We start from the raw sequence: 22183 nt of genomic DNA, 5'->3' as shown, positions 1-22183 counted from the left end.
ACATACAAACATTGGAATATGTGTGACTTGTTTTGTTTGAAAAATAAAACGTGTCGGTATTTTGAATTATTTTATTTTATTGATTTCTTTAAAATAATGAATGAAACCGCCATTAAAACGTGTCTATAAAATTTTTATTTTGTTTCAAGAATGTGTTGCATAAATTTGTTTTAAGATTTTCGGTGTGATTCGCGAGTATACGTTCTACTCGGCAGCTACAAAGCAAGTGAGTGATTTTGACATTCTCTTTCTATAAGAGACAGTCCTTTCGAAATACATAAACCCAAATTTAATGGAAAAGTGTACGTTTACGTGTTATTTCGTATGGCTTGTCGGTCGCATAGATTTTCGTTTCGAAGGCGTTTACATGAACAGAAAATGATTTTTTTCCACTTCCGAAGCGCAAAAAACCTATCGGTCGACATACATGAACAGTCTGTAAATGTATAATTTCTCGCAGAAAGTAGAATTCTTGCAAAAATGTTTGGGGTCGCTGGAAATTCATTGAAAAAGGAGAAGCTGTCTCCAACTTTTGTTTTTGAAATCAAAGAAGCGCATGTTTATTAGGGCTTTATGTTTTTCAAATTTAACAAAATATCACACATATTAACAAATATTGTACCGCCTCTATAAGCGGTGTTTTAGTGTTCGGCACGTCGTTCGAACTTGGAGGAGGTTTTTTTCTGATGAATATATTTTTTCTTAAAAAATATATATCCCTAATGTACATCGAAATAGAAATAAAAATATAAAATGTCGTATGGAATTTGACACTAACGTTACAACCATGGCAGAACTACCAGGTAGTGATATCACACCAGCTGATCAAATATGAAAAGTCAAATCCCTTTATAAAAAAAATTATTTTTGTTGTAATTTCCCCAACAACATAAAGAAAGTTTTGACATAACATATTCAAAATTTTAGGATGCCACTACCTGGGTAATTGTGCCATGGTTACAACCCAGTTCAGTCAGCTGTGTATTGCTGTTACCTTTTATTGTTTTGGGTAATGTTTTGTGTCGTTTTGGCTGTTTTTACACTGTTCGACATGATGCCGAAAAATTCACATTCTTTTGAAATATATGCCGGCAAACATATCAACGCTGGACTTTGTCGTCAGCGTCGCCCTGTTGTTGTTGTTTTTTTTCTCAACGCCCAACACAAAACTTTTCTCAAACGTTGGATGTGTTTTCAGCTTAACAAAAATGAAAATAAATGGTTAAAACAACTTGCAAAAATTATGTTTTTTTATTTATGAATTAATAGTACGGTTACACTACAGTTTTTTGCCTTAAAATTAACTCTCAACGAAAGTTCGGCAATTTTAATTTTTTTTAATCGAGCTTTATGATCTATAGTGCAAGTGAAAAAAGAAAGCCGACGATTCGAACCCACACACCCACCACTATGTGACATGCATGTTTTGCCTTCGGTAAAGGCTCCTCAGACAAATCGGATGTTTACGAGAAAGAGAACGAATTAAAATTTCCCATTAGAGTATGTGCAGATTACTCGGAACATTTTCGAAAACAAGCGCTCGAAATTGTGCAGAAATTCTTAAAAGAAATCTTGCTGCAAAAACGGTTCAATTTCTAAAGAAAATTTTGAGAATTCCGTAAATTTTCTGAACAAACTTTGGAAAACCTCGTAAAAGAATCTTATATCAGAGCCCTCGGCAAAAATTGTTTAGTGGGTTACCTCATATCCAAAATATTAATGAAATTTCACAATTAATACATTTTATATAAAAAAGTTATTATTTACTAATTATATCAAAATAAAACATACAGCAAATACGTTTGTATTTTTATAAAAAATCATCAATATGTACAAAAATCAGTATAATAAAATAGTTTAATAACAATTATCTAACAATATAGAGCTTTACAAACAGTCTTATAAACAAAACACCTACGTACATTCATATGATCATATATATACATATGTGCAGCTATGTATGTACGTATGTAGGATGAACGTGAGGGACTTTGGGGGAAAGTAGATACGGTATAATATTGTTTATAAAACTGTTTCATACTATTCTTTTTTCCAATCTAACCACAAATTTATATAGGCGAATCCATTTTTAAGAGTACGTTTATACTGATGTCGCCAGATGTTTTTATGCATTTGATACGTAACACCAAATCATGATAATTAACGCCGGTATAAACGTACTCTAAGGGTTTTAGATAACAAGGTTTTAGGGGAACAGTTTAGACGATAGAAATGTTTGCTTATATGAGAAGGAAAACATGGCGATGTTGTTGATTTTGATCTGTTGGCTATTTGTGGCACTTTCTTATTGTGACAATTTGGCGAACGCTTCATCTTGTAATTCAAAAATAATTTAGCTTGAAGTCTTTTGCATCATTGTATCGAGAAAGTTGGGATCTAATGTGGATCCGCGTTCCAAATCTTCAGCACTGGCATTTTCCTCAGCCACGTTAACAAATTTACTGGACAATTCCCCATTGAGTTTATTTACTTCACCCGTGCTGATGTCGTACATAAAGATTTCCTGTTCCGCAGATTCAATGGAGGGCCTTCAAAAACAAAATTTATTGATGTTATAGAAACGAAATACAGTTAAATACTTACTTGGCAACAAGTAGAACAACAGATTGCTGTTCAACATCTGTGCGAGATTCTTTTTCCAGCCACCTCTTGAAGTTGTCTTTGGTTGGTTTCTTTACCAATGTCTTTATCAAATCACCGCCTAGGAATTTCACTTCTTTGGTATCATCAACCAAAGTACCATCGGAGCCAACGGGACTATCGACTGGGGCCAAAACTACTACACTATGTAAAGTTTTCGATTTGAGTTCTTCAACATCCGGTTTAGGAAAGTTGAAAGCATTAATTTTCAAGGGCAAGTATCGGTTATATTGACGTTCACCTGAACCGGTTGTGGCCACATTATTAGATTCGTGCCCATCAAAACGCACAATTTTGGCATCAGCTTGTTTTGTGTGCGGCACTGAACTTGACTCCTTTACACGTTCCAATTCTTTAGCGTCAAGGGAGACTTTATCACCATTAGGTTTCAAGACAGAGAGGACTTTCTTTGATTCGGAAATCTGAGCCCCACCACCAGCTCCATAGAAGTGTTGCAAATGTTCAGCTGGCAAATTTTCCAAGGCAATATCGCCTTCTTTGTCGTAATCTAAGATAGAAATATCGGCGTTGCTCAATATGCCGGAAGAAATGAGTTGTTGTCTCAAATCATCGGGCACCTCGGCGGGAAGTTGTTGCAATAACTTGGGGTTAGGGGTTGTGGTGGAGGACGTTTGTTCAGTGGATGTTTTTGAAGCCCCATTGGACGGTATATACGTATTTTGTGGTTGTTGGGTCTCCTGGGGATTACGTTGTTCTAACTCCTTAAAGACATCTGAATGATAAGTGGAAACACTGAATTGTGAATTTACCGAAGAAGAGGATCCCTCCTTTGTACTGTCTGTTTGGGCTTGAACTGCTCCCGAACCTTGTCTGGGTTGTTGGAAGTAATTGTTGTATTGATCTTGTGATTGATGAATGCTTGTGATAATCTGGGCTTGATTGTCCTGGGAGGTGGGATAATGAGCAGCCTGATATTGTTGGTAGACATTGGGAGGCATTGGAGTGACTACCATAATTTTTTGCCCATTAGTGGATTCTACGAAATGAGGGGCTGGAGTGGTCACAGTTAACTGATTTTGATTTGCCGTATTACTTGAAGTGGTCACAAAATTGCTGAACTGAGTTTGGACCTGACCTTGAGATTGAGACTGACCCTGCGAATGCTGGTATTGATTGTTGAAGTTGCTGTTACTAACATATTGCTGCTGCTGTTGGGGTCCCAAATTGGGTGCAGGAATATCATGAATTACTTGGTTTTGTGTCTGGTATGGACTAGGTTGGTAGGTGTTTTGAATGGTTTCGGTAATGTGTTGCTCAAATTTGGGTATAGACTTAAAAAGTTCTGTCTCTTTGGAAGGTTTGATATTCAACCAACTCAAATTCGGGTTAGAACTGCTGGAAATACTTTGGGTGTGTTGTTTATTTTCTTGGTATTGTTGTGGTTGTTGCTGCTGCACAATGGAAGCTTGCGGTTGTTGATTCTTATTTTGGGAATAATAATTTGAATTTGTTTGGTAGTTAGACGTTTGGCCAACGTTAACTGATTGCCGGTGTTGTTGTTGACTTTGTTGTTTATATGCATTTGTGGGAGATTGAACTGTAAAGGTTGGCTGTTGAATGAACTGAGGTTGTCTCTGGAATTGATAAGGCTTGGAGTTGTAATGCGAATTTTCTAATTTGGCTGCAATAGCTGTTGGTTTGTTTTGAATATTAAGTGGAGCTGGAGTTGGTCGAAATTTGATAGGCTGGTAAGGTTGGGGACCTTGTCGTATGGGTAATTCTTGATTTTTAGTCGGGGCTGTGGGAAACACGATGGGTTGTTTTGGAGCCTGGGTTGGTTTTTGAGGCAAATTATTGTAATAGTGATTATGTTGAATACTCTGTTGTGGCTGTGGTTGTTGTTGCTGATTTTGATACAATTGATTGTGGTTGACATAATATTGGGATTGTTGCTGCAGTTGTTGATTAATGTGTTGCTGAATTTGATTTAAGGGTTTTCTGAATTGTTGGTGCTGTTGCTGTTGGTTGTTGCTAGGACTCTGGGATGATAAATTGGTGCTGAATGGTGATTTCAATTGGGATTGTGGTTTTTGCTGGTAGTTTTGTTGTTGGGAATATTGGGCAGAATGGTGATGTTGCTGTTGTTGTTGTTGCACTATCGGAGGCCTAAAGAAGCTGGTGGCATGTTGAACAGGCAACTGTTGTTGTGTGGGTTGGTTATATTGTTGATTGGATGCTGATTGGAATAAACTACTCGAAAATGGGGAACGAGCATGTCCTTGGAAATCCTGTCTAGCATTGCTGCCATAATGGGTTTTCAATGTAGACTGAGCCCCGATAATTGGTACAGCAACTACTTGTCTTTGTACACTTTCGGCATCATGTTCCTCATGACCAGTGTGGGATTTGGTCTCAGCACCAAATGTCACATGAATTCCACTGTCTGCGTGATATTTTTCGGAATCTGGATGGATAATGGCTCGCAATGTAGTTGTCTTGACTGGGGGCAAAGGGGTTACGGGATATTCAATAATTTCTTCTTCTTCCTCATCTTCTTCAGTCTCATCATTGTTCAAAGAAGCAATGGGACTTTCCAAATGCAATTTGTTGTTTTCATCCTTTTTGTAGTTCACATAGAAAACATGCACCTTTTCCTTCTTCTTTTTGGTCTTGACAACAGTTGGTTGGGGACTAGGTACAGTTTCATTAGCATCCTTAATAATGATTTCTATAATGGGCTCCGGAGCTTCTATATATTGTGGGTAAGAAGCATAGTTTGTTGTATATTGAGCTGTAAAAGAAAACCAACAACAAAATTAGAAAAAACATTGATAATAGTAAAGAAATTTAAATCAATCACACATACCAATGCCATTCCCATTAAAATAACCTTGTTGAGTGTTATAAGCGGTTCTGGGATCTGGGTTGTAACCAGCTCTTCTGGCAGCTACTTGTGAATACAAGTAATTGTTACCAAAATCATAAAGATTACGTTTGCCACGATTGTCTCCAGGCTGGCTAGCTTTTAATGACTTGGCACTGCGATTATTAGGTTTTGTAGTTGTTGGCTCTACGACTGTCTTCTTTCCCGTTACACTTGATGCCACCTGCTTTTCTGCTGTCTTCTTGGAACTATCACCTTTGGATGTTGCAGTAGCTGCTGTTAGGGATACTAAAATCCCAAGTAACTGAAACAAAAAAATACAAATGATAATGTAAAGCGTAAAATTAATATCCAAAAATCGAAATATAGATCGAAAAACTTGGTGAACGCAAAGTCTACATTTTAGATACAAGGAGTAAACATTAAAATGATTATATATGACTTTCCCCCATTATTATAAGTCTTCTTTTGTTATAGTTTGGATTTACCGAACAAATTTATAGCGTTCCGGTTAAGTTAAAATTAAAAGAGATGATTGAATTTCAAGGAGGAGCTTCTTGCCATTAACTTTCAATGTGAAAATTATATTTTTCATGCCTCCAAATTAGTTTATTTAGCATTTTCAAATCCATCAGATAGTAAAAGAACACATGTAATAATGGCCCTTTGTTTATTACAAATTTAATTTTGTGGTGTTATTTATGTTTTTCATTAATAATATGTAATAAATGTAATGTACTACTACAAAAAAATATGGACTTATGTACGATTTTTAATGACCTTTTTCATTCACAAATAACTCAAAATACACAAAATTCTGTGAAATCTATCTAAAAAATAAACAGGTAGGAAAAGCGTTAAGTTCGGTCGGGCCGAACTCTTTATACCCTCCACCACAAATTTCAGTCATTTCGGTGGATTAATGTGGCCACAACCTTCAAAATACCGAAAATCGGCAGATATCGTCCTATGGGGGCTATATCAAAACGTGGACCTACATATATAAACATTTTATGGTAGAAATGTTTCTTAGCCTCTGTAAATCCAAAATACAAAGTTACAACCGATTCTGTTGTCAAATGGGACTAATACATTCAAAATATATTAAAATGACGCGTACTTTATATGGGGCGTTATATGGGGGTAATACCAAACGTAGAGCTATATAAACCAACTTTGGTAGGAATGTTTCTTGGCCTCTGGAGACACAAAATACCAAATTACAACTAATTCGGTGGTAAAATGGGACAAATATCTTAAAAATTTCTTAAAACGACGACGCGTCACGCGTCATTTTGTATGGGGGCTATACGAAAGCGTGGACCTACATAGCCCGCTTTCAATACCAGAAGTCCTACGTACATATAATAGATTTTCCCAAAATTTCATCCACCTACGTCAATCCGTTCGGACGCTAGAGTGACGGACAGACTATATCGATGGCTATATCGATGTAGAATTGCACGCTGATCAAGAATATATATAGTTTGTGGGGTCTATAATGATTATTTCGAGTAGTTACAAACGTAGTGACAAACTTAATATACCCCCATCCTATGGTGGAGGGTATAAAAAACCTTCAAAGCGTCTCAAATTAAGGGGTACATTTATATGGGGGCCAATAAAATGTAGAGCTGGCAAACTATCGACAGTCCGGCTATCGTTTTGATTGTTGTCGTAAAACAGAATTTACGTCGGCCACCAAGGCTTGTTTTTTTTGGGTTATCAGAGGTGAATTATTTAACAAATAATTGCTTTGAAGTCTGATATAAAAAGAGTTTTTAGACAGTAATTCAAACGATAGTTTGATCATTTTCACGGAATTGCCGATTACCCAGCCCGAACGCAAATTGTCAAAAGACAGAAAAAAAAATGAAAATTTAGCTAAAACCTTCAATATAGTAAAAATGTGTAGATTATTGCAGTTCTTGAACAGACCATCCCAGCAAAATAAATTGGAAGTAGTGCAATGTGGACAAGTTCTTTCACGGCATGTTTTGATGCAGTTCAAACGGAGTCGTGAAAAAGGCGCTCTATTCCTCACATTTTAACTGCATTTGGATGCAATCCAAAGAATTATATCCACTTGTCACATTTTAACATCATCCGGATGCAGTTCAACGGAGTCGTGAAAAAGGCACTCCAATTCTTCACAATTTAACAGCGTCCGGATGCAGTCCAAATGGAGTCGTGAAAAAGGCACTCCGTTCGCTACATTTTATTAGAAGTTGTTAAAGATCCCTACAAGTACATAAATCAGTTTGTACATCTCTTGCAAAAAGAGATAAGCGTGTCAGAGTATAAATCGAAATCTTAGCTGGTAATGGGAAGACAATATGAAACCCATTTAGCAGATGAAGCAAGAACAGTTCAGCTTGGATTAAGTGGAAAGCTGAGGAAATACGCATGGTTGCGATTGAATTCAATGGAGAATTTTCATTATTTGTTTAAATGTAATAAAGTTCTTAATATTTTTGTTTTACACAAATAATAAATGCATTTTATTTGTTCTGGGATATTTTGTAATGGCTTGCACACATTCCGCAGAATGTATCAAAACATGTATTCTACTCCCAAAGGGTTATTTAAAATGCAATGCCAAAGGGTCCATTAAAATGCAGAGCCAGAGGGTCAGTTAAAATGCAGTGTAATGGAGTGCATCTTTCAGTAGTCACGCTCTTGTAAAAATCATGAGTGAAAATGCATAAGTTGATGCATTTCCAAATCACTTGTACATATGATTTAATCTTTGGGGGCAAACTTTTTGCTGGGATATGGCTACATTGTTACCCACCCACTATGAACCTATCCAAAAAAAGTCACATCCATATGTTGTATAGAAATATTTTAGTCGCACCTTCTCAAACAAGCCAAACCACTGTGCATCCCTGGACATCATCAACATATTCCCAAGACACATGTAAAAAGTAAAAACCACTCATTATCATTAATCACAGTTTCATTGTCAAGGTTATTTCAAAAGTATTTGACACTTTAATTGTAATGGATATTAACTAACCCCACATCAACACGTTTCATCCTCCAGTTGCCACGAAAAGGTAAGTAATAAAACATGTAGCCAACAAGCCATCTAAGTCAAGTTACTTAGATAAATAGTCCCTTTTTAGCCAATTCACATCAAAAAAAAATTACGTGCAATTTTTATTTCTGTACAAAGCGACAAAGGGCACAGACGTTGATTAAAAAAATTAGTATTGATTTATTTAATACCCAAACAAAAAACACAATGTGCCAAATTTATTTGGACAATGTGGCTGAAAGCTTTAGTCGACCGAAGAAGTTCCCTCAATTAATATAACGAGACACATTTTTAGTGCATACTAGAAGAAGAAGGATAGAAGTGTTTTTTTTCAATTCCCTCATACACGCAGAAAAAAATTCAGCAAACATATAATGTGTTTGGATGCAAACATATTTTATGTTATAACATATATTTTTATGTTAGAACATATATATGTTTGCTGCAAAATATGTTAGATGCCGTTTTTTCCTCCCTGTATAAATGGGTACTAGTAAATTGTCAAAAAATTATAAAGTTAGGTCAATATAAATTGTCATTTTGGAATAACCTCCATATCTTAAATCACCATAAATCATTTTATTCTATTAGTACCCTAATAACTATACGTTAAAAATGTATCTAAGTGTGTGAAGAGTATATTTAGTGGTACAGTGTACATGAATTGGATTACTCTCTAAAAAGGAATTATCCTATATTTTCAAACAACAATATCGCTTGATGATCCAAAGCCTTGGTCGTACGTGGAGTAAAAACAAAAAACTCAACGCTGAACAACAAATACAGTATAAAAACAAAACAAGTCCAATGACGAGGACAAAATATATTACATATGTATGTATGTTCAAAATGAATAGTTTTTTAATTAATGATAACTATACATCGGATTTTTGCATATTTTTACAATTTCAACCAATTGTAACTGAATTATATCGTTCCAATGATAGAAATTTGATGCCATATTGAAAATAATCAATAATACGTACAAAGCTCCAGCTTCTATTGTTTAATAAACGAATAATGCAAATTATAATTTTGAAGCGGATCAACTTTAAAATACCATGAACTATTTTATTTTTACTTTATTTCATATGTTTACTTTTCACTGAATTCCACTTATGTACATATTTTATTTATCATAGTCTAAACACTTACGTTGTCATTTAGCATTTAGATATTAAGAATACAACCCTGATTTAAATATTAGAATTTAACAGCTAAAAATACAACCATGTACATATTTTGTAAACATTACTATTAATTTACATCTTTGATCCTAATACCTTTTGTATACAACCAATACTAGTTGACTTACTCGCTTCTCACACCGAGTACTTAAACGAATCCAAATTTCAATAAAGTCACTCTAACTTGTTTAGCCAACATTGAAAGTTTATAATCTACCACGCTTGCCCAAGTTGATGGATATAGATTCATAAGCTGGAAATAAACACTAAACAAAGAGTAAAAGTATTCATTCAAAAGAAATCTTGTGTTGTTCTTTCGTATGAAGCCATATCAGCTCCGCTCACAAGCTGCTTTATTGACGCACCAACGTGGAGCACAACAACAAGCTGCTTTATTGATGCACCAACGTGGAGCACAACAACAAGCTGCTTTATTGACGCCCAACGAAGTGGCCACGAACAACGACACCAAGATTGAAGACGAAGAAAAAACCAAAGCAGATAGCGACGAGTACGTGTCAGGCGAAGAAGCAGAGATGGCGCAGTTTACAGACAGCCAATTCAAACAACTGATCCAGGCAATGCAAAACAATAACCGGACGGGTTCGTTTTCGCATTGTACTTCGCGTTTTCGGGGGCAGAGAGATGCCGCCGCAGTTGAGGAGTTTGTAACAGCCATATCGGTTTACAAAGAAATTGAATCGATCTCTGACGCCGACGCAGTAAAAGGGTTGCAGTTGCTTTTTGAGGATTATGCTGCTAACTGGTGGATAGGGGTGAAAAACACAGTGACCACATTTAGCGAAGCAATAAAACTCATAAAAAACACATTTTCTCCGCCACTACCTGACTGGCGCATATTTTCGTCGATTTATGAGACCAGGCAACAAGCAAAAGAGCACACAGACACATTCATTTGCAAGAAAAGGTTGTTGTTTTCGCAATTGAAAGTGCCTATCGCCGAAGAAGTCCAATTGAATATCGTGTTTGGTTTGCTCAACACAAATATGCGAGAGCGTGTGCGTCGAGAAAATGTGAAAACATTTGAAGAATTGTTGTCTGCCTGCAGAGAAGCAGAATTAATGTTATTAGAAGCGCACACGAAAGAAGAGAAGCAGAAATGTGAAGCAAATTCTGTTCGTTGTAATTTCTGTCGAGAAAAAGGCCATGAAGTGAATGCGTGTGCGAAACTAAAGAAGCGACAAGAGCAGAAACAACAACAACAACAGTACTCGCAGCAAGATCAGCAACAACGTCCGCAGACGTCAGCTCAAAGTGTGCAGCAGAGAAAACCAACAGTTGCTTGTTATGGATGTGGTGCGCCTGGTGTATACAGAGCGAATTGCACTACATGTAGCAACAACAACAAGGACAGCCCTCAGCCACTTTCATTCAACACCATTGCCGCTGGTACTATTGGTCGCGCTCTTCCTACAACTCATGTCGAGGTGTTTGGTTTATTGGGAGAAGCTGTTTTCGACACCGGCGCAAAAATTAGTGTTGCCAGCATGAATTTAAGAAACATACTGAGAGAAAATGGTTGCAATTTCCAAAAGGTACGAGCCGATGTCAGTTTGGCAGATGGCTCATCAACAACTGAAAACGTCGAATCTACGTTATGCGACATACGTATTGGAAAGAGAAAACGAAAAATTAGATTTGTCTGTCTGCCGAATGCCACAAAAAACAGAACACTCCTTGGTGCAGATTTTATGGAGCAATCCGGCATCACACTGAATATGGCGCAACGATATTGGTATTTCGAAGATGAGCCGAAGACAAGATATTCGTTTACCAATCCATTGGAAATGCAAGTTTATTCATTAGATGTCCAGGGCCATGAAGACTCACCAACAACTAAAGCCGTTGCTGGCATTTCGAAATTCATCGAGTTCGTGGAAGGGCAGAAGAAGATTTCTCCAATACCACCAACACCAAGAGTATTGCGGGAAACTCAGAATCTTCACCCTTCTCCTCTCGCAAGCAATGCTCCTGCTGCTGCAGTATCATCAATGTCCATTATGCAGCAAAACAATGAATACTCGCCTCATTCCATCCAAAACATTTTTCGTGGTGCCATCCCAGCTGATCAAATAACTCCAGGAGATACGTCAAGGCTGTTTGGACCACCGGTAAAGGCAAGACGTAAAGAAGACGATGAGTACATAGACAGCATATTCCTGCCGTTGTACAGTATTGGAATTCGCATGTCGAAAGAAAATGTTGTAGTTTCTCACGAACGAACAAATGTCACCATACCAAACATTGATGCTCTTGATGCAGTTTTACTCCAGGGGGAGAAGCCCACAGACAAGCTCACAAGGTTCCGTCAGAGAAGAACCCCAAGACGCAGAGGAAGGCGAAAAAGTAAAGTTTCTGATGCTTAATCGGGACGATTAGGGCATCAGAAGGGGGAGACTGAAGCGGATCAACTTTAAAATACCATGAACTATTTTATTTTTACTTTATTTCATATGTTTACTTTTCACTGAATTCCACTTATGTACATATTTTATTTATCATAGTCTAAACACTTACGTTGTCATTTAGCATTTAGATATTAAGAATACAACCCTGATTTAAATATTAGAATTTAACAGCTAAAAATACAACCATGTACATATTTTGTAAACATTACTATTAATTTACATCTTTGATCCTAATACCTTTTGTATACAACCAATACTAGTTGACTTACTCGCTTCTCACACCGAGTACTTAAACGAATCCAAATTTCAATAAAGTCACTCTAACTTGTTTAGCCAACATTGAAAGTTTATAATCTACCACGCTTGCCCAAGTTGATGGATATAGATTCATAAGCTGGAAATAAACACTAAACAAAGAGTAAAAGTATTCATTCAAAAGAAATCTTGTGTTGTTCTTTCGTATGAAGCCATATCAGCTACGCTCACAAGCTGTTTTAATTTTCAAAAATATGCAAAAATCAGATGTCTAATGATAACACTGTTCAACAAAATGGAGGTGAAAGTCTGGGGCACGGAAAATTCCTCTTGGGGAGGAAAGGCCTTGATGAGTATATTAAAAACCCCGAAGGACAGATCCGCTGTGAGTCGAACTTCCGCGTTATGGCGTGATGAAGTTTTTGCTAGAGATCCGGTAAGGCATCAGGAATAAGCGTTATATCTTTGTTCACTGTTGTTTTAGCTTATTTTTGAGATTACATGTCTTCAGTCAAATCGAATGAGGATTATTTTCGTAGGGCACTTCGACCTTCTAACTCGCTTCCTTCAATGTCCTGTTCGTCCTTTCTTTTAAGAGCCGCTATAAAAGTACCACAAGATGAAGTTTTCATGCTTCGAAACGTTCTGCAAAAATGTAGGTCAGAAAATTTTAGGTACGGCTCTCATTGACAGCTAATCGATTTTGTCGCGTTTTCATAGTCATTTTTGACTTTTACCCCTGTTTGCTCAGAAAAAACTGTGTTTTGTGTTTTTGTATGTTTTGTAACGAATATACAAAAAACAAAATATAGTCTTTTTCTGAACAAAAACAGGGTAAATGAACAAAACGACCATGGAGACGCGAGAAAATCGATTAGCTGTCAATGAGAGCGGTACCTAAAATTTTCTGAGCGACATTTTTGCAGAACATTTCGGAGCTGAAAAACGTCATATTGTGGTACTTTTATAGCGGCTCTTAAGGTCGAAGTGCTCTACGAAAATAATCCTCATTCGATTTGTCTGAAGACATGTCAGAAATAAGCTATAAGAACAGTGGTCAAAGATATAGCGATAATTCCTGATAGCTTACAGGGTCTCTAGCCCAAAAGGAATTATCTCTGCCCCAAAAATTGTGTTCACAGTGTAATTTGCAACCTTTCTTCAATACAAAGACAAAATACGACACGAGTTACATGCTGATTTCGAAAGATAACACTCTACACCAAAATACAATATTACAATTTTTTAACCTCCTATAGCATATTTTTTTAAAACTATATAGGGTTCTGAGTGAAATCGAACACTTTTTTTGATTTCCTTTATTTTTTGTTGATGCTGCTCATCAGAAAAAACATTTAAGTATATTTTCAGATTTTTATTTGACTTACGGTCCCAGAGATATCGCGCATTGAAAAAATCGAATTCTGTAAAAACTCTATGCAAAGATATACTCACAACTACACGCAGAAAAATTTATGTTAGAAATATGTTTGGATCCAAACAAATATTTGTTTGGGACTGATTGCAAACAAATATATGTTTGCAACATTTTGTAACATATCTCAATTTTATTTGTTTGGGTACCGACATATTTTTTATGTTAGAACATATTTTTTATGGGTGGAGAGAGGATTTTTGCCAAAGAAAGTAACAACAGGGCTCTCGCAGCTGCGGAATGCTGTTTTATAATAAAGAGCTGTGTGTATGGTGTAATAGGAAACGCAGAAGCTTTGGTGGTGTGTATGCGGTAAAACACGTGTGTTTCGTGCTTTGTTGTTGTTAACCAACGTAGTAAGCAAGTGTTTGTCATGAAAGTCATGCAATTACTGAACAAAACATTCAGAATTGTAAAAAACAAATTGCATTTGAAAGAGTAAAAGTTAGATGATTGCGAAGCCGTCCCACATCCGATATGTCTGAGGAGACTTCATTACCAAAGGCGAAACATGTCATGTCACATAGTGGTGGGTGTGTGGGTTCGATTCGTCGGCTTTCCTTTTTCAGATGCATTATTGATCATAAAGCTCGATTTCCTACGATAAATTAATTAAAAATTAATACTAAAAATTATCTTCGTCTAAAAAATGGCAAATTTTTCAAATAAAAAAATGTTTATAATTTTGGTAATTAACGATATATTTCGGTAAGTAAGCGACCAATAAAAAGTAGTTCATATGCCAGTAATATAAAGGCTTAAAACAAAACAATTTTCGTGGATAAATAATCCAGAGTGAATCAAGCAAATAGCTTGATTCACTCTCTGTATTGCGGATGATGCTCTGATATTAGTTTCAACTACTTAAGGAATCACTGTGGTTGATGTACAGAGTTCAAATTGCTCTACAGGATGAACGAATTTATTGAATTTCGTTCTGTTTAGCTTCTATTTTTGAGAAGCGATATTGTCATCTAGAATTGCTTGATATATTTAGTAGTACATAGTTGTTTATATTAGTAGTATTAAATATATTTTACAGAGGTGTATTGTTAGCTGTTAACGTTAAATTTAAAAATCAATCACAATAGGAAATATGAAAATTTATAAAATCACAATGACATATGAACAAAAGCCTAAAAGTGTTACTATTGAAATATAGATGGCGTTGAAACTGTAATTATTAAAATGTTGATTGCCTCAGTCAACCCCTCTGATGCTGAAAGCGTCACAAATAAAATGTTGTTGAAACTGCTACGGCAAAATGTATCAGGAATAATGGGTTGTTGAATGAATGAAGGGTAAGCTGCATCTGGGTAATGAGTTTGTTGATCTGCTAAGTATCAGGATGATGGGTTTTTGAATTTTTATCAGGTATCAGTTTGTTGAATCTGCTAAAACTGCAATGATGGTAAGAAGATGGCGTTGACCTAGTCTTGTTGGATGTTGAAACCACAGACTTTAATCTGAACCTCCCTTGGAGTAAACTGCATTGTTGTTGAAGTGAACGGCATGATTTGGTGGATCCAGAAATGATGTTTATTCACACTCTGTAGATACTGATGATGCAGTATTATCGATTTCATGTACTTGAGCAAGAATTGAGGTTGATGTACAGTATTCAAACTGCATGATGATGCACTATTATCGGTTTCATGTAATTCGGGAAGCATTGAAGTTGATATGTAGTATTCAAATTGTTCTACAAGAATGAAAGGTGGTCTTATATGGCCATCTGTATAAGTCGTCTCTATTAGTTTCAACTACTTATGGCTATATCACACCATATGCTTGTTCACATGTATGTTGGGGCTTTGGGTATACTAATATACAGACCAGCTGATGTCACACATGTGAAAAAGCATATGGTGTGATATAGCCATTAAGGAAGCACTGAGGTTGATGTACAGAGTTCAAATTGCTCAAAAGGAATAACCTGTCTCCAATAAGAAAAGAAAGACAGAACTTTCGTTGATCGTTTGATTGATTCACTCTCTGTATTGCGGATGATGCTCTGTCGTCTAGTATTGCTTGATAAATTTAGTAGTAGTATTATATTAGTAGTATTAAATATATTTTAAATTTAAAAATCAATCACAATAGGGAATATGAAAGTTATAAAATCACATTGACAAATGTACAAAAGCTTAAAAGTGTCACTATTGAAATGTAGATGGCGTTGAAACTGTAATTATTAAAATGTATGGCCTGTTCCCGTACTTTTTAAAGTGGTAAAAGTCGTAAAAGTTGTAAAAGTCGTAAACGATTTTCATACAAATTTTGTGTACGGGAACGCAAAATGTGTAAAAGTGGTAAAACTTGTAAAAACTTTTTAGTTCTGGAACAGAGCTGTAGATTGCTTCAGGCTATAATTGGGATAATTAGTTACGAATATTTTTATGAGTTTAATTTTACTAAAAAAGTATAAATCTGTGTCAGAACTGCGTAGAAAATAAAAGTTTTATTTTTATACCCTCAGCATTTATGCTAACGAGGGTATATACACTTTCATACGGGCAAAATGTGCCTCATCGAAATAATGGTTTTAGACCCCAAGTATGTTTGGACGAAATGTGTTTCAGACAATTTGGAGTTGATTTAGCCATGTCCGTCTGTCTGTCTGGTTGGCTGGAGCGCACGATAACTCTCGATCGGATCAACCGATTAGGTCCAAAATTTTGCTTTCGTAATATTTTGTCCAAACTTAGTTTAAGCTCGAAGATGGGTTATATCGGTCCACTCCTTTCGGTACCTCCCCCCCAAAAGTTCGAAAAATTTGTGTGCATGATAACTCTTGAAGGGAGTAACCGATTTGATCCATACTGTGCACATCGTGAAATTTCTACCAGACTAAGATGAGGTTTCAGTATGAACTCCATCGGTCCACTCCTTCGGGTACCTCCCACACAAAATTTCGGAAAAGTTCAGTTTAGGATCTGCCCTCGAATCGCTTTGATTTTTGTTATAACAACTTGTATTCACTGTCCCCCATACCACGGTACAAGTTTTATCAGAGGCAAGTCCATACTTCTTGAAAAAATAGCCTTAAAGCAGCGATGACCACAGAAATACAACCAAAGCGAAGACATGTATGAACGTATGAGTGAAAAAAGCAACAACCACATTATGTTTTTGTTTGTTTTCATTAATTTACACTGTACGTGAGAGAGAGAGGCAAATGCAAAAACAACTCAGTGGGCGCCCTCACTATACGATCTAAGCAAAGAAGCTCGTCCCTGCCTTAAAGGTACAAAAAAAACATATGACACCGTGTGTAGTGGTTGGAGCGCATGATAATTCCCGAACGGATCTGCCGATTCGCTGCAAAATTTGGCCTTCGTAATATTTTGTTCAAACTTACTTTAAGTTCAAAGGAAAACCATATCGGTCCGTTCCTTCCGGTACCTCCCCCACAAAAGTTGGTAGGCAAGTATGGTACAAAATCCCTATCATCGCTATCCCCGCAAATTGTTGAGCTTTAATCCAATCCATACTTTTGTCGGTTCATACTCCCAATTTTTTTTAAACCAAAATAAATACATAAGTTTTTTTTTGGGAAAAAGTGTTTGTCTTCGCACAGGCTGAGGGTATATGTATATCTGTCGGCAAAGCCATTTCCCCTGGTTGCCACCGTGGTGCAATGGTATGCACACCCGTCTTGCACACATAGGGTCGTGGGTTCGATTCCCCGGCCAGACAGCATCAAAACACTTTTCAACGGTGACAAAATACCCCTCAGTAATTTTGCCGACATTTACTGAGTATTTCAGTCTTGTAAAACTTCGCTACAAAAGTGGTGTCTTAGATACGCCGTTCGGACTCGGCGATAAACTGTAGGTCCCATATCATTGAGCTAATATGAATCGGGGTGCACTCATTGATATGAGAGAAGTTTCCCTTGTCCCTTATGGGATGTTTGTGGAACAATTATGTATATATATTATTCCATTTCCCCTATTCTTGCAAATAATCACTGTATGTATGTATGTATGTACGAGCATGGCTTTATTACAAAGCCTTATCATTAAAAGTTACTACATTAAGTTGGATGTGTTGAAATATTGATACCCTGTCCATTTCTCACCATAATTAAGTATCAAACAAAAAGACTTTAAACAGTGATATCTATAAAATAATGAGACCGTGCCCAGACACAGCATAAGCAAATTACATCTTCCCAAACGCAAATGAAATTACATATGTCAGATATATGTCTACTGGCCGCTTTGTAAATGCTTTATCACCTAATGTCAAATGCCACATAAATATGTATGTGAGCGTAAAAGCCAATTTATTTGAAGAAGTGTAATTTTGTAGCGACGCTGATATATATTTTATGATGCAGCACTACTGCCGCCGACATTCTCATGACACTTAATTAGATTTCATCCATCTTCTTTTATCCAAAACTGAGTCGCGGTGGTGAGGTGCTTGTCTTTCATCAGTTGTTCAATGTTAGCTGTCTGTAACATCTAAAACTTAATGTATGCTAGTGTGCCTCTCAGGTGTCTGTAACATCTAAAACTTAATGTATGCTAGTGTGCCTCTCAGGTGAATGGATGGATTTTTTCCATTGTCAAAATACAGTTTTTTGTTTTTATTTTTTTTCACTTTATGAATGGAATTCGTATACACTTCCATGACTGATCGTATTTGAAATGAATTTCAAACCAAATAATTATTTATGCTCAAATTGCTTTGTCAAATCTACATATCTGGGTCATCGCATGCATTACTACCCCACCAGCTTCCTTCTTGCTGGTATCCGCTGATATACAATAATAATCCGTTCGTTTGATTGCTAAATGAAGCAGATGAGTGTTTACCTTGCTCCATTTATGAAAATCAGATCAAAATCGCAATCGCGGTTAACATAATGGTAGAATTGAACTATGTAATATGTAGATTAAAAATGTCACACAAACACAAATTAATAGCGTGCAACATTTTTGAGGTAAAGGAGTGCAAACAAGTTCTGCCGGGCATTTTATGTAAGTAGAGGCCCAGTCAACAAAAAACCTATTTCGGGTTTGTTTTGTTAGATCGAAATTGCATCACTTCCCAGTAAAACCTTCCGCAACTGATATTCTTTCATCTTACAAAAGGTTTTTTCAATTATCTTCCCATCACCAGTTCGACTCCATGGACTCCAAATGCACTCCTTTAAGTATTTTTATTTCGTAAATTACTTTTATTTTATAATTTTGTTATTTTATAACAACATTTTGGTAATTTATACTCTTTTGTTTAGTGACGAAAATATGTAGGGATCTACAACCCGGCTTGCTTTAGGGATCTCTAAGAACAAAATGTAACGAACGGGGAGGAGAGACTTTTTATGGAAAATACCATTTATGCTTAATTAATTTATTTTTAATTGTTTCTTTCCAAAAGTCGTTTCTTCTTTATTTTCAGATTCTTGTTCCTTTTCGTTTCGGACTTTTTTCCAAATTCCAAGAAACGAGATTTGATTGATTTCATTCTATGTCAGTTTTAGAACAGACAAGGGAACTTTTAAAATAGCAATGTGTGCAGTCCGATTCTATTTTTAGCTCGATGGTTAGGACTTAATTTTTATTGCAGACATTTCGAGCTTCATATAATACCCATTGTTTAGAAGTTTTAGTTGTTTGATATGCAGGAAATGTAAGACAACATCACGACGACAGTTCTAACAACTTTGGTCTGCTCCAGAAACTGCAAGAATCTACTTATTTTTACAACGATAACAATTTTTCCTTTATGTTATCGGAAAAAAATAGTAAAAATTAGTAGATTTTTGCAGTACTGGAACATACCAAAATCAAAATAAACAGGTGTGTAAATAAAAACACAAACATCATCTCTATTGGATCGATGGAATGGGTACAAATGCTGATGAAAAAATCGGATCTTTCACGACTTCCTTTGCATTGGTTCAAATCCTAATGAAAAGATCGGATCTTTCACGACTTCCTTTGAACCAATGCAAAAGATGACATGAAATCACGTCAACGCAAAGAACCCCTTCCGTCAAATTTTGCTGGGTTGAAAAATTCAACTTATTTCATTTATAATTTGAATCTTCTCATTTATAAAATTTGAGTTATTACAATTGAATTATTCCACTTGTAATTGAAACCACACATACACATTAGCGCTACAACCTAAAAAATACCACGCCACTACCATGTCCTGATAAGGAAAACTTATTTTTTTATGTCGATTCGATGAAAAAAGTTCTCACGCCGCACACTGGTCGAAACCACTGATCTTAGGGCACGAAAGTAAAAATTCACTCAGTTATTCACTATCAAATACAAGAAATGTTGATGTTTAAAAAAAAAATTGCTAAAAAATTGTTGCATATTTGTTTCAATGTTAAGTAAATTCGTAATAAAACTGGACAACATTTATTTTTAATAAACAGCAGAGGGTATGATTTAAATTATAAAAAATAGTTTGGGGTATGGAGGTACTTATATGTTTGGATCCAGAAAAATATATGTTTGGATCCAAACAAATATTTGTTTGGGAATGATTGCAAACAAATATATTTTTGGATCCAAATATAATTTGTTTGTGTCCAAACAAATATATGTTTGCAACATTTTGTAACATATCTCAATTTTATATGTTTGGGTACCAACATATTTTTTATGTTAGAACATATTTTTTATGGGTGGAGAGGATTTTTGTCAAAGAGAGTAACATCAGAGCTCTCGCAGCTGCGGAATGCTGGTTTATAATAAAGAGCTGTGTGCATGGTGTAATGTGTAAAACACGTGTGTTTCGTGCAGAGTGAGGCAGAGAAAATTTTTGGGTCTCTCTTGTGCTCTCAATGAGCGTAAATTTGTTGTTGTTCACAACGTGTTAGCATCTACACCAGCCATGCACGCGTCTTTACGAAAAAGTTAACTACAACTCTCTTTCCCATACAAAAAACAAAATAGCATTCTCTTCTTGGCCATCATTGATCTACACAGGCTGTGAGCGATAACAAATTTACGCTCACTTAGAGCACATGGGCTCTCTTGTGAGTCACAATGCCTACCCTTGGTTTCGTGCTTTGTTGTTGTTAACCAACGTAGCAAGCGAAGAGGAAAAGAAAAAAATTGTATTAATTATGTTGGTGTTTTTCATCAGTGTTCTAGACAACATCGCTGAGTAAAGACGGTAAAGTGAGTGAATAAATCAGTGTTTTGCCTTTCCTTAAAGAAATTGTGCTTCTTACTTACTATTTGTAGGTAAGTCAAGCTTAATCTCATATTTGTTGTTTTCAAATTTAAAAAAACAACAAGTTTAAAGTGGGATGTAGTTAAAATTGATTACTTTAGGGGATGGCAGAGAAGACCAGTTTCGTCCAATGCCACTTGGACTCATCAGTTCTCTTAGTTCTTTTTATTCAAACAAATAACCCTTCCCCAATTTTATGACGACTCCAGCTCAAGAATGAGTGTGACTGCTGAATTCGTTTAAAAGCGAATTCAACCGACACACTTAAAAACTCTCGTAGCCGCATATGTAAACCAAATTAACGACTCCCACTGTCATGTGTCTCCACATTGCAGAGAATGCAAATAACTATTTTGATAGTTGTCAAAAAATAAAAACAACCAATCGTCCACGGTGCTTTGTGTGTCTATTTTATAACTCAAAAAGATGAATGGAAATATTTTATTGGACAAGGAAGAAATCGCATTTAATATTGGTAATTCCATCAATACATTTTTCATATACATACATATGTACAGTATAGTCTCGATAATCCGGACACTCGTTAATCCGGACAACGCGGTAATCCGGACACTAGAAATTTTTACATTGTTGACTCGATAATCCGGACATGTCATATTTTTCGTACCTCGATAATCCGGACATCAATATTTTTCCCAATCTTGAGCATTAGATTCTTATTTATTTCATTGACGTTTTTATTCTTGGCAGTAGTAATTGGTGTATAAAAACATTTAAAGCGTTGGGATTTTAATTTTTTTATCTTCTCTAACTCATTTTTGAGTTACCGACAAAATCGGTGAAATTAAAACGCAAAATTATGAATGAAAAGTTTAAACACTAGCTGACCGCACTCTTTCCCGGTCCACACTAGCGTGAATTTCATTAAAAAGTTTCATGAAATTAGGCGTTTCTAGATCGAGGTCCATAGTAGAGTAAAATCATGAAATTGCTGTAGTGGGGAATTCGAAGAATTTCATGAAATTTTTAAATGAAATTCACGCTAGTGTGGACTGGGACTAAACGACTGTTTTTCTCGGTCGTTATGTTATTAAAAATATCGTTAATTACCGAAATTATAAGCAATTTAATTTTACCGTTTTTCGGTAACGCAAA

At 35.9% G+C, this 22183-nt stretch overlaps 1 protein-coding gene across 1 annotated transcript in view; it reads right to left on the bottom strand.

Annotated features, from left to right (window-relative positions):
• Positions 1–1737: 1737 nt before the first annotated feature.
• LOC141387552 (uncharacterized) overlaps positions 1738–22183 on the bottom strand; it is a 46807-nt gene continuing 26361 nt past the window's right edge. Inside the window, exons 3-5 of the mRNA XM_073957435.1 lie at positions 5489–5810; positions 2605–5413; positions 1738–2549 (exon numbers count right to left, since the gene is read on the bottom strand). Of these exons, the coding sequence (XP_073813536.1) occupies positions 2354–2549; positions 2605–5413; positions 5489–5810 (3327 nt within the window). The 3' untranslated portion in view covers positions 1738–2353. The remainder of the gene's footprint in view (positions 2550–2604; positions 5414–5488; positions 5811–22183) is intronic.

Source organism: Musca autumnalis, unplaced genomic scaffold (assembly GCF_047663935.1).
Source record: "Musca autumnalis isolate F117 unplaced genomic scaffold, ASM4766393v1 scaffold_5, whole genome shotgun sequence".
In the NCBI taxonomy this organism is placed as follows: Eukaryota; Metazoa; Arthropoda; class Insecta; order Diptera; family Muscidae; genus Musca; species Musca autumnalis.
Note: the sequence above shows the minus strand (reverse complement) of the source record. Positions and strands in the feature narration are given on the sequence as shown.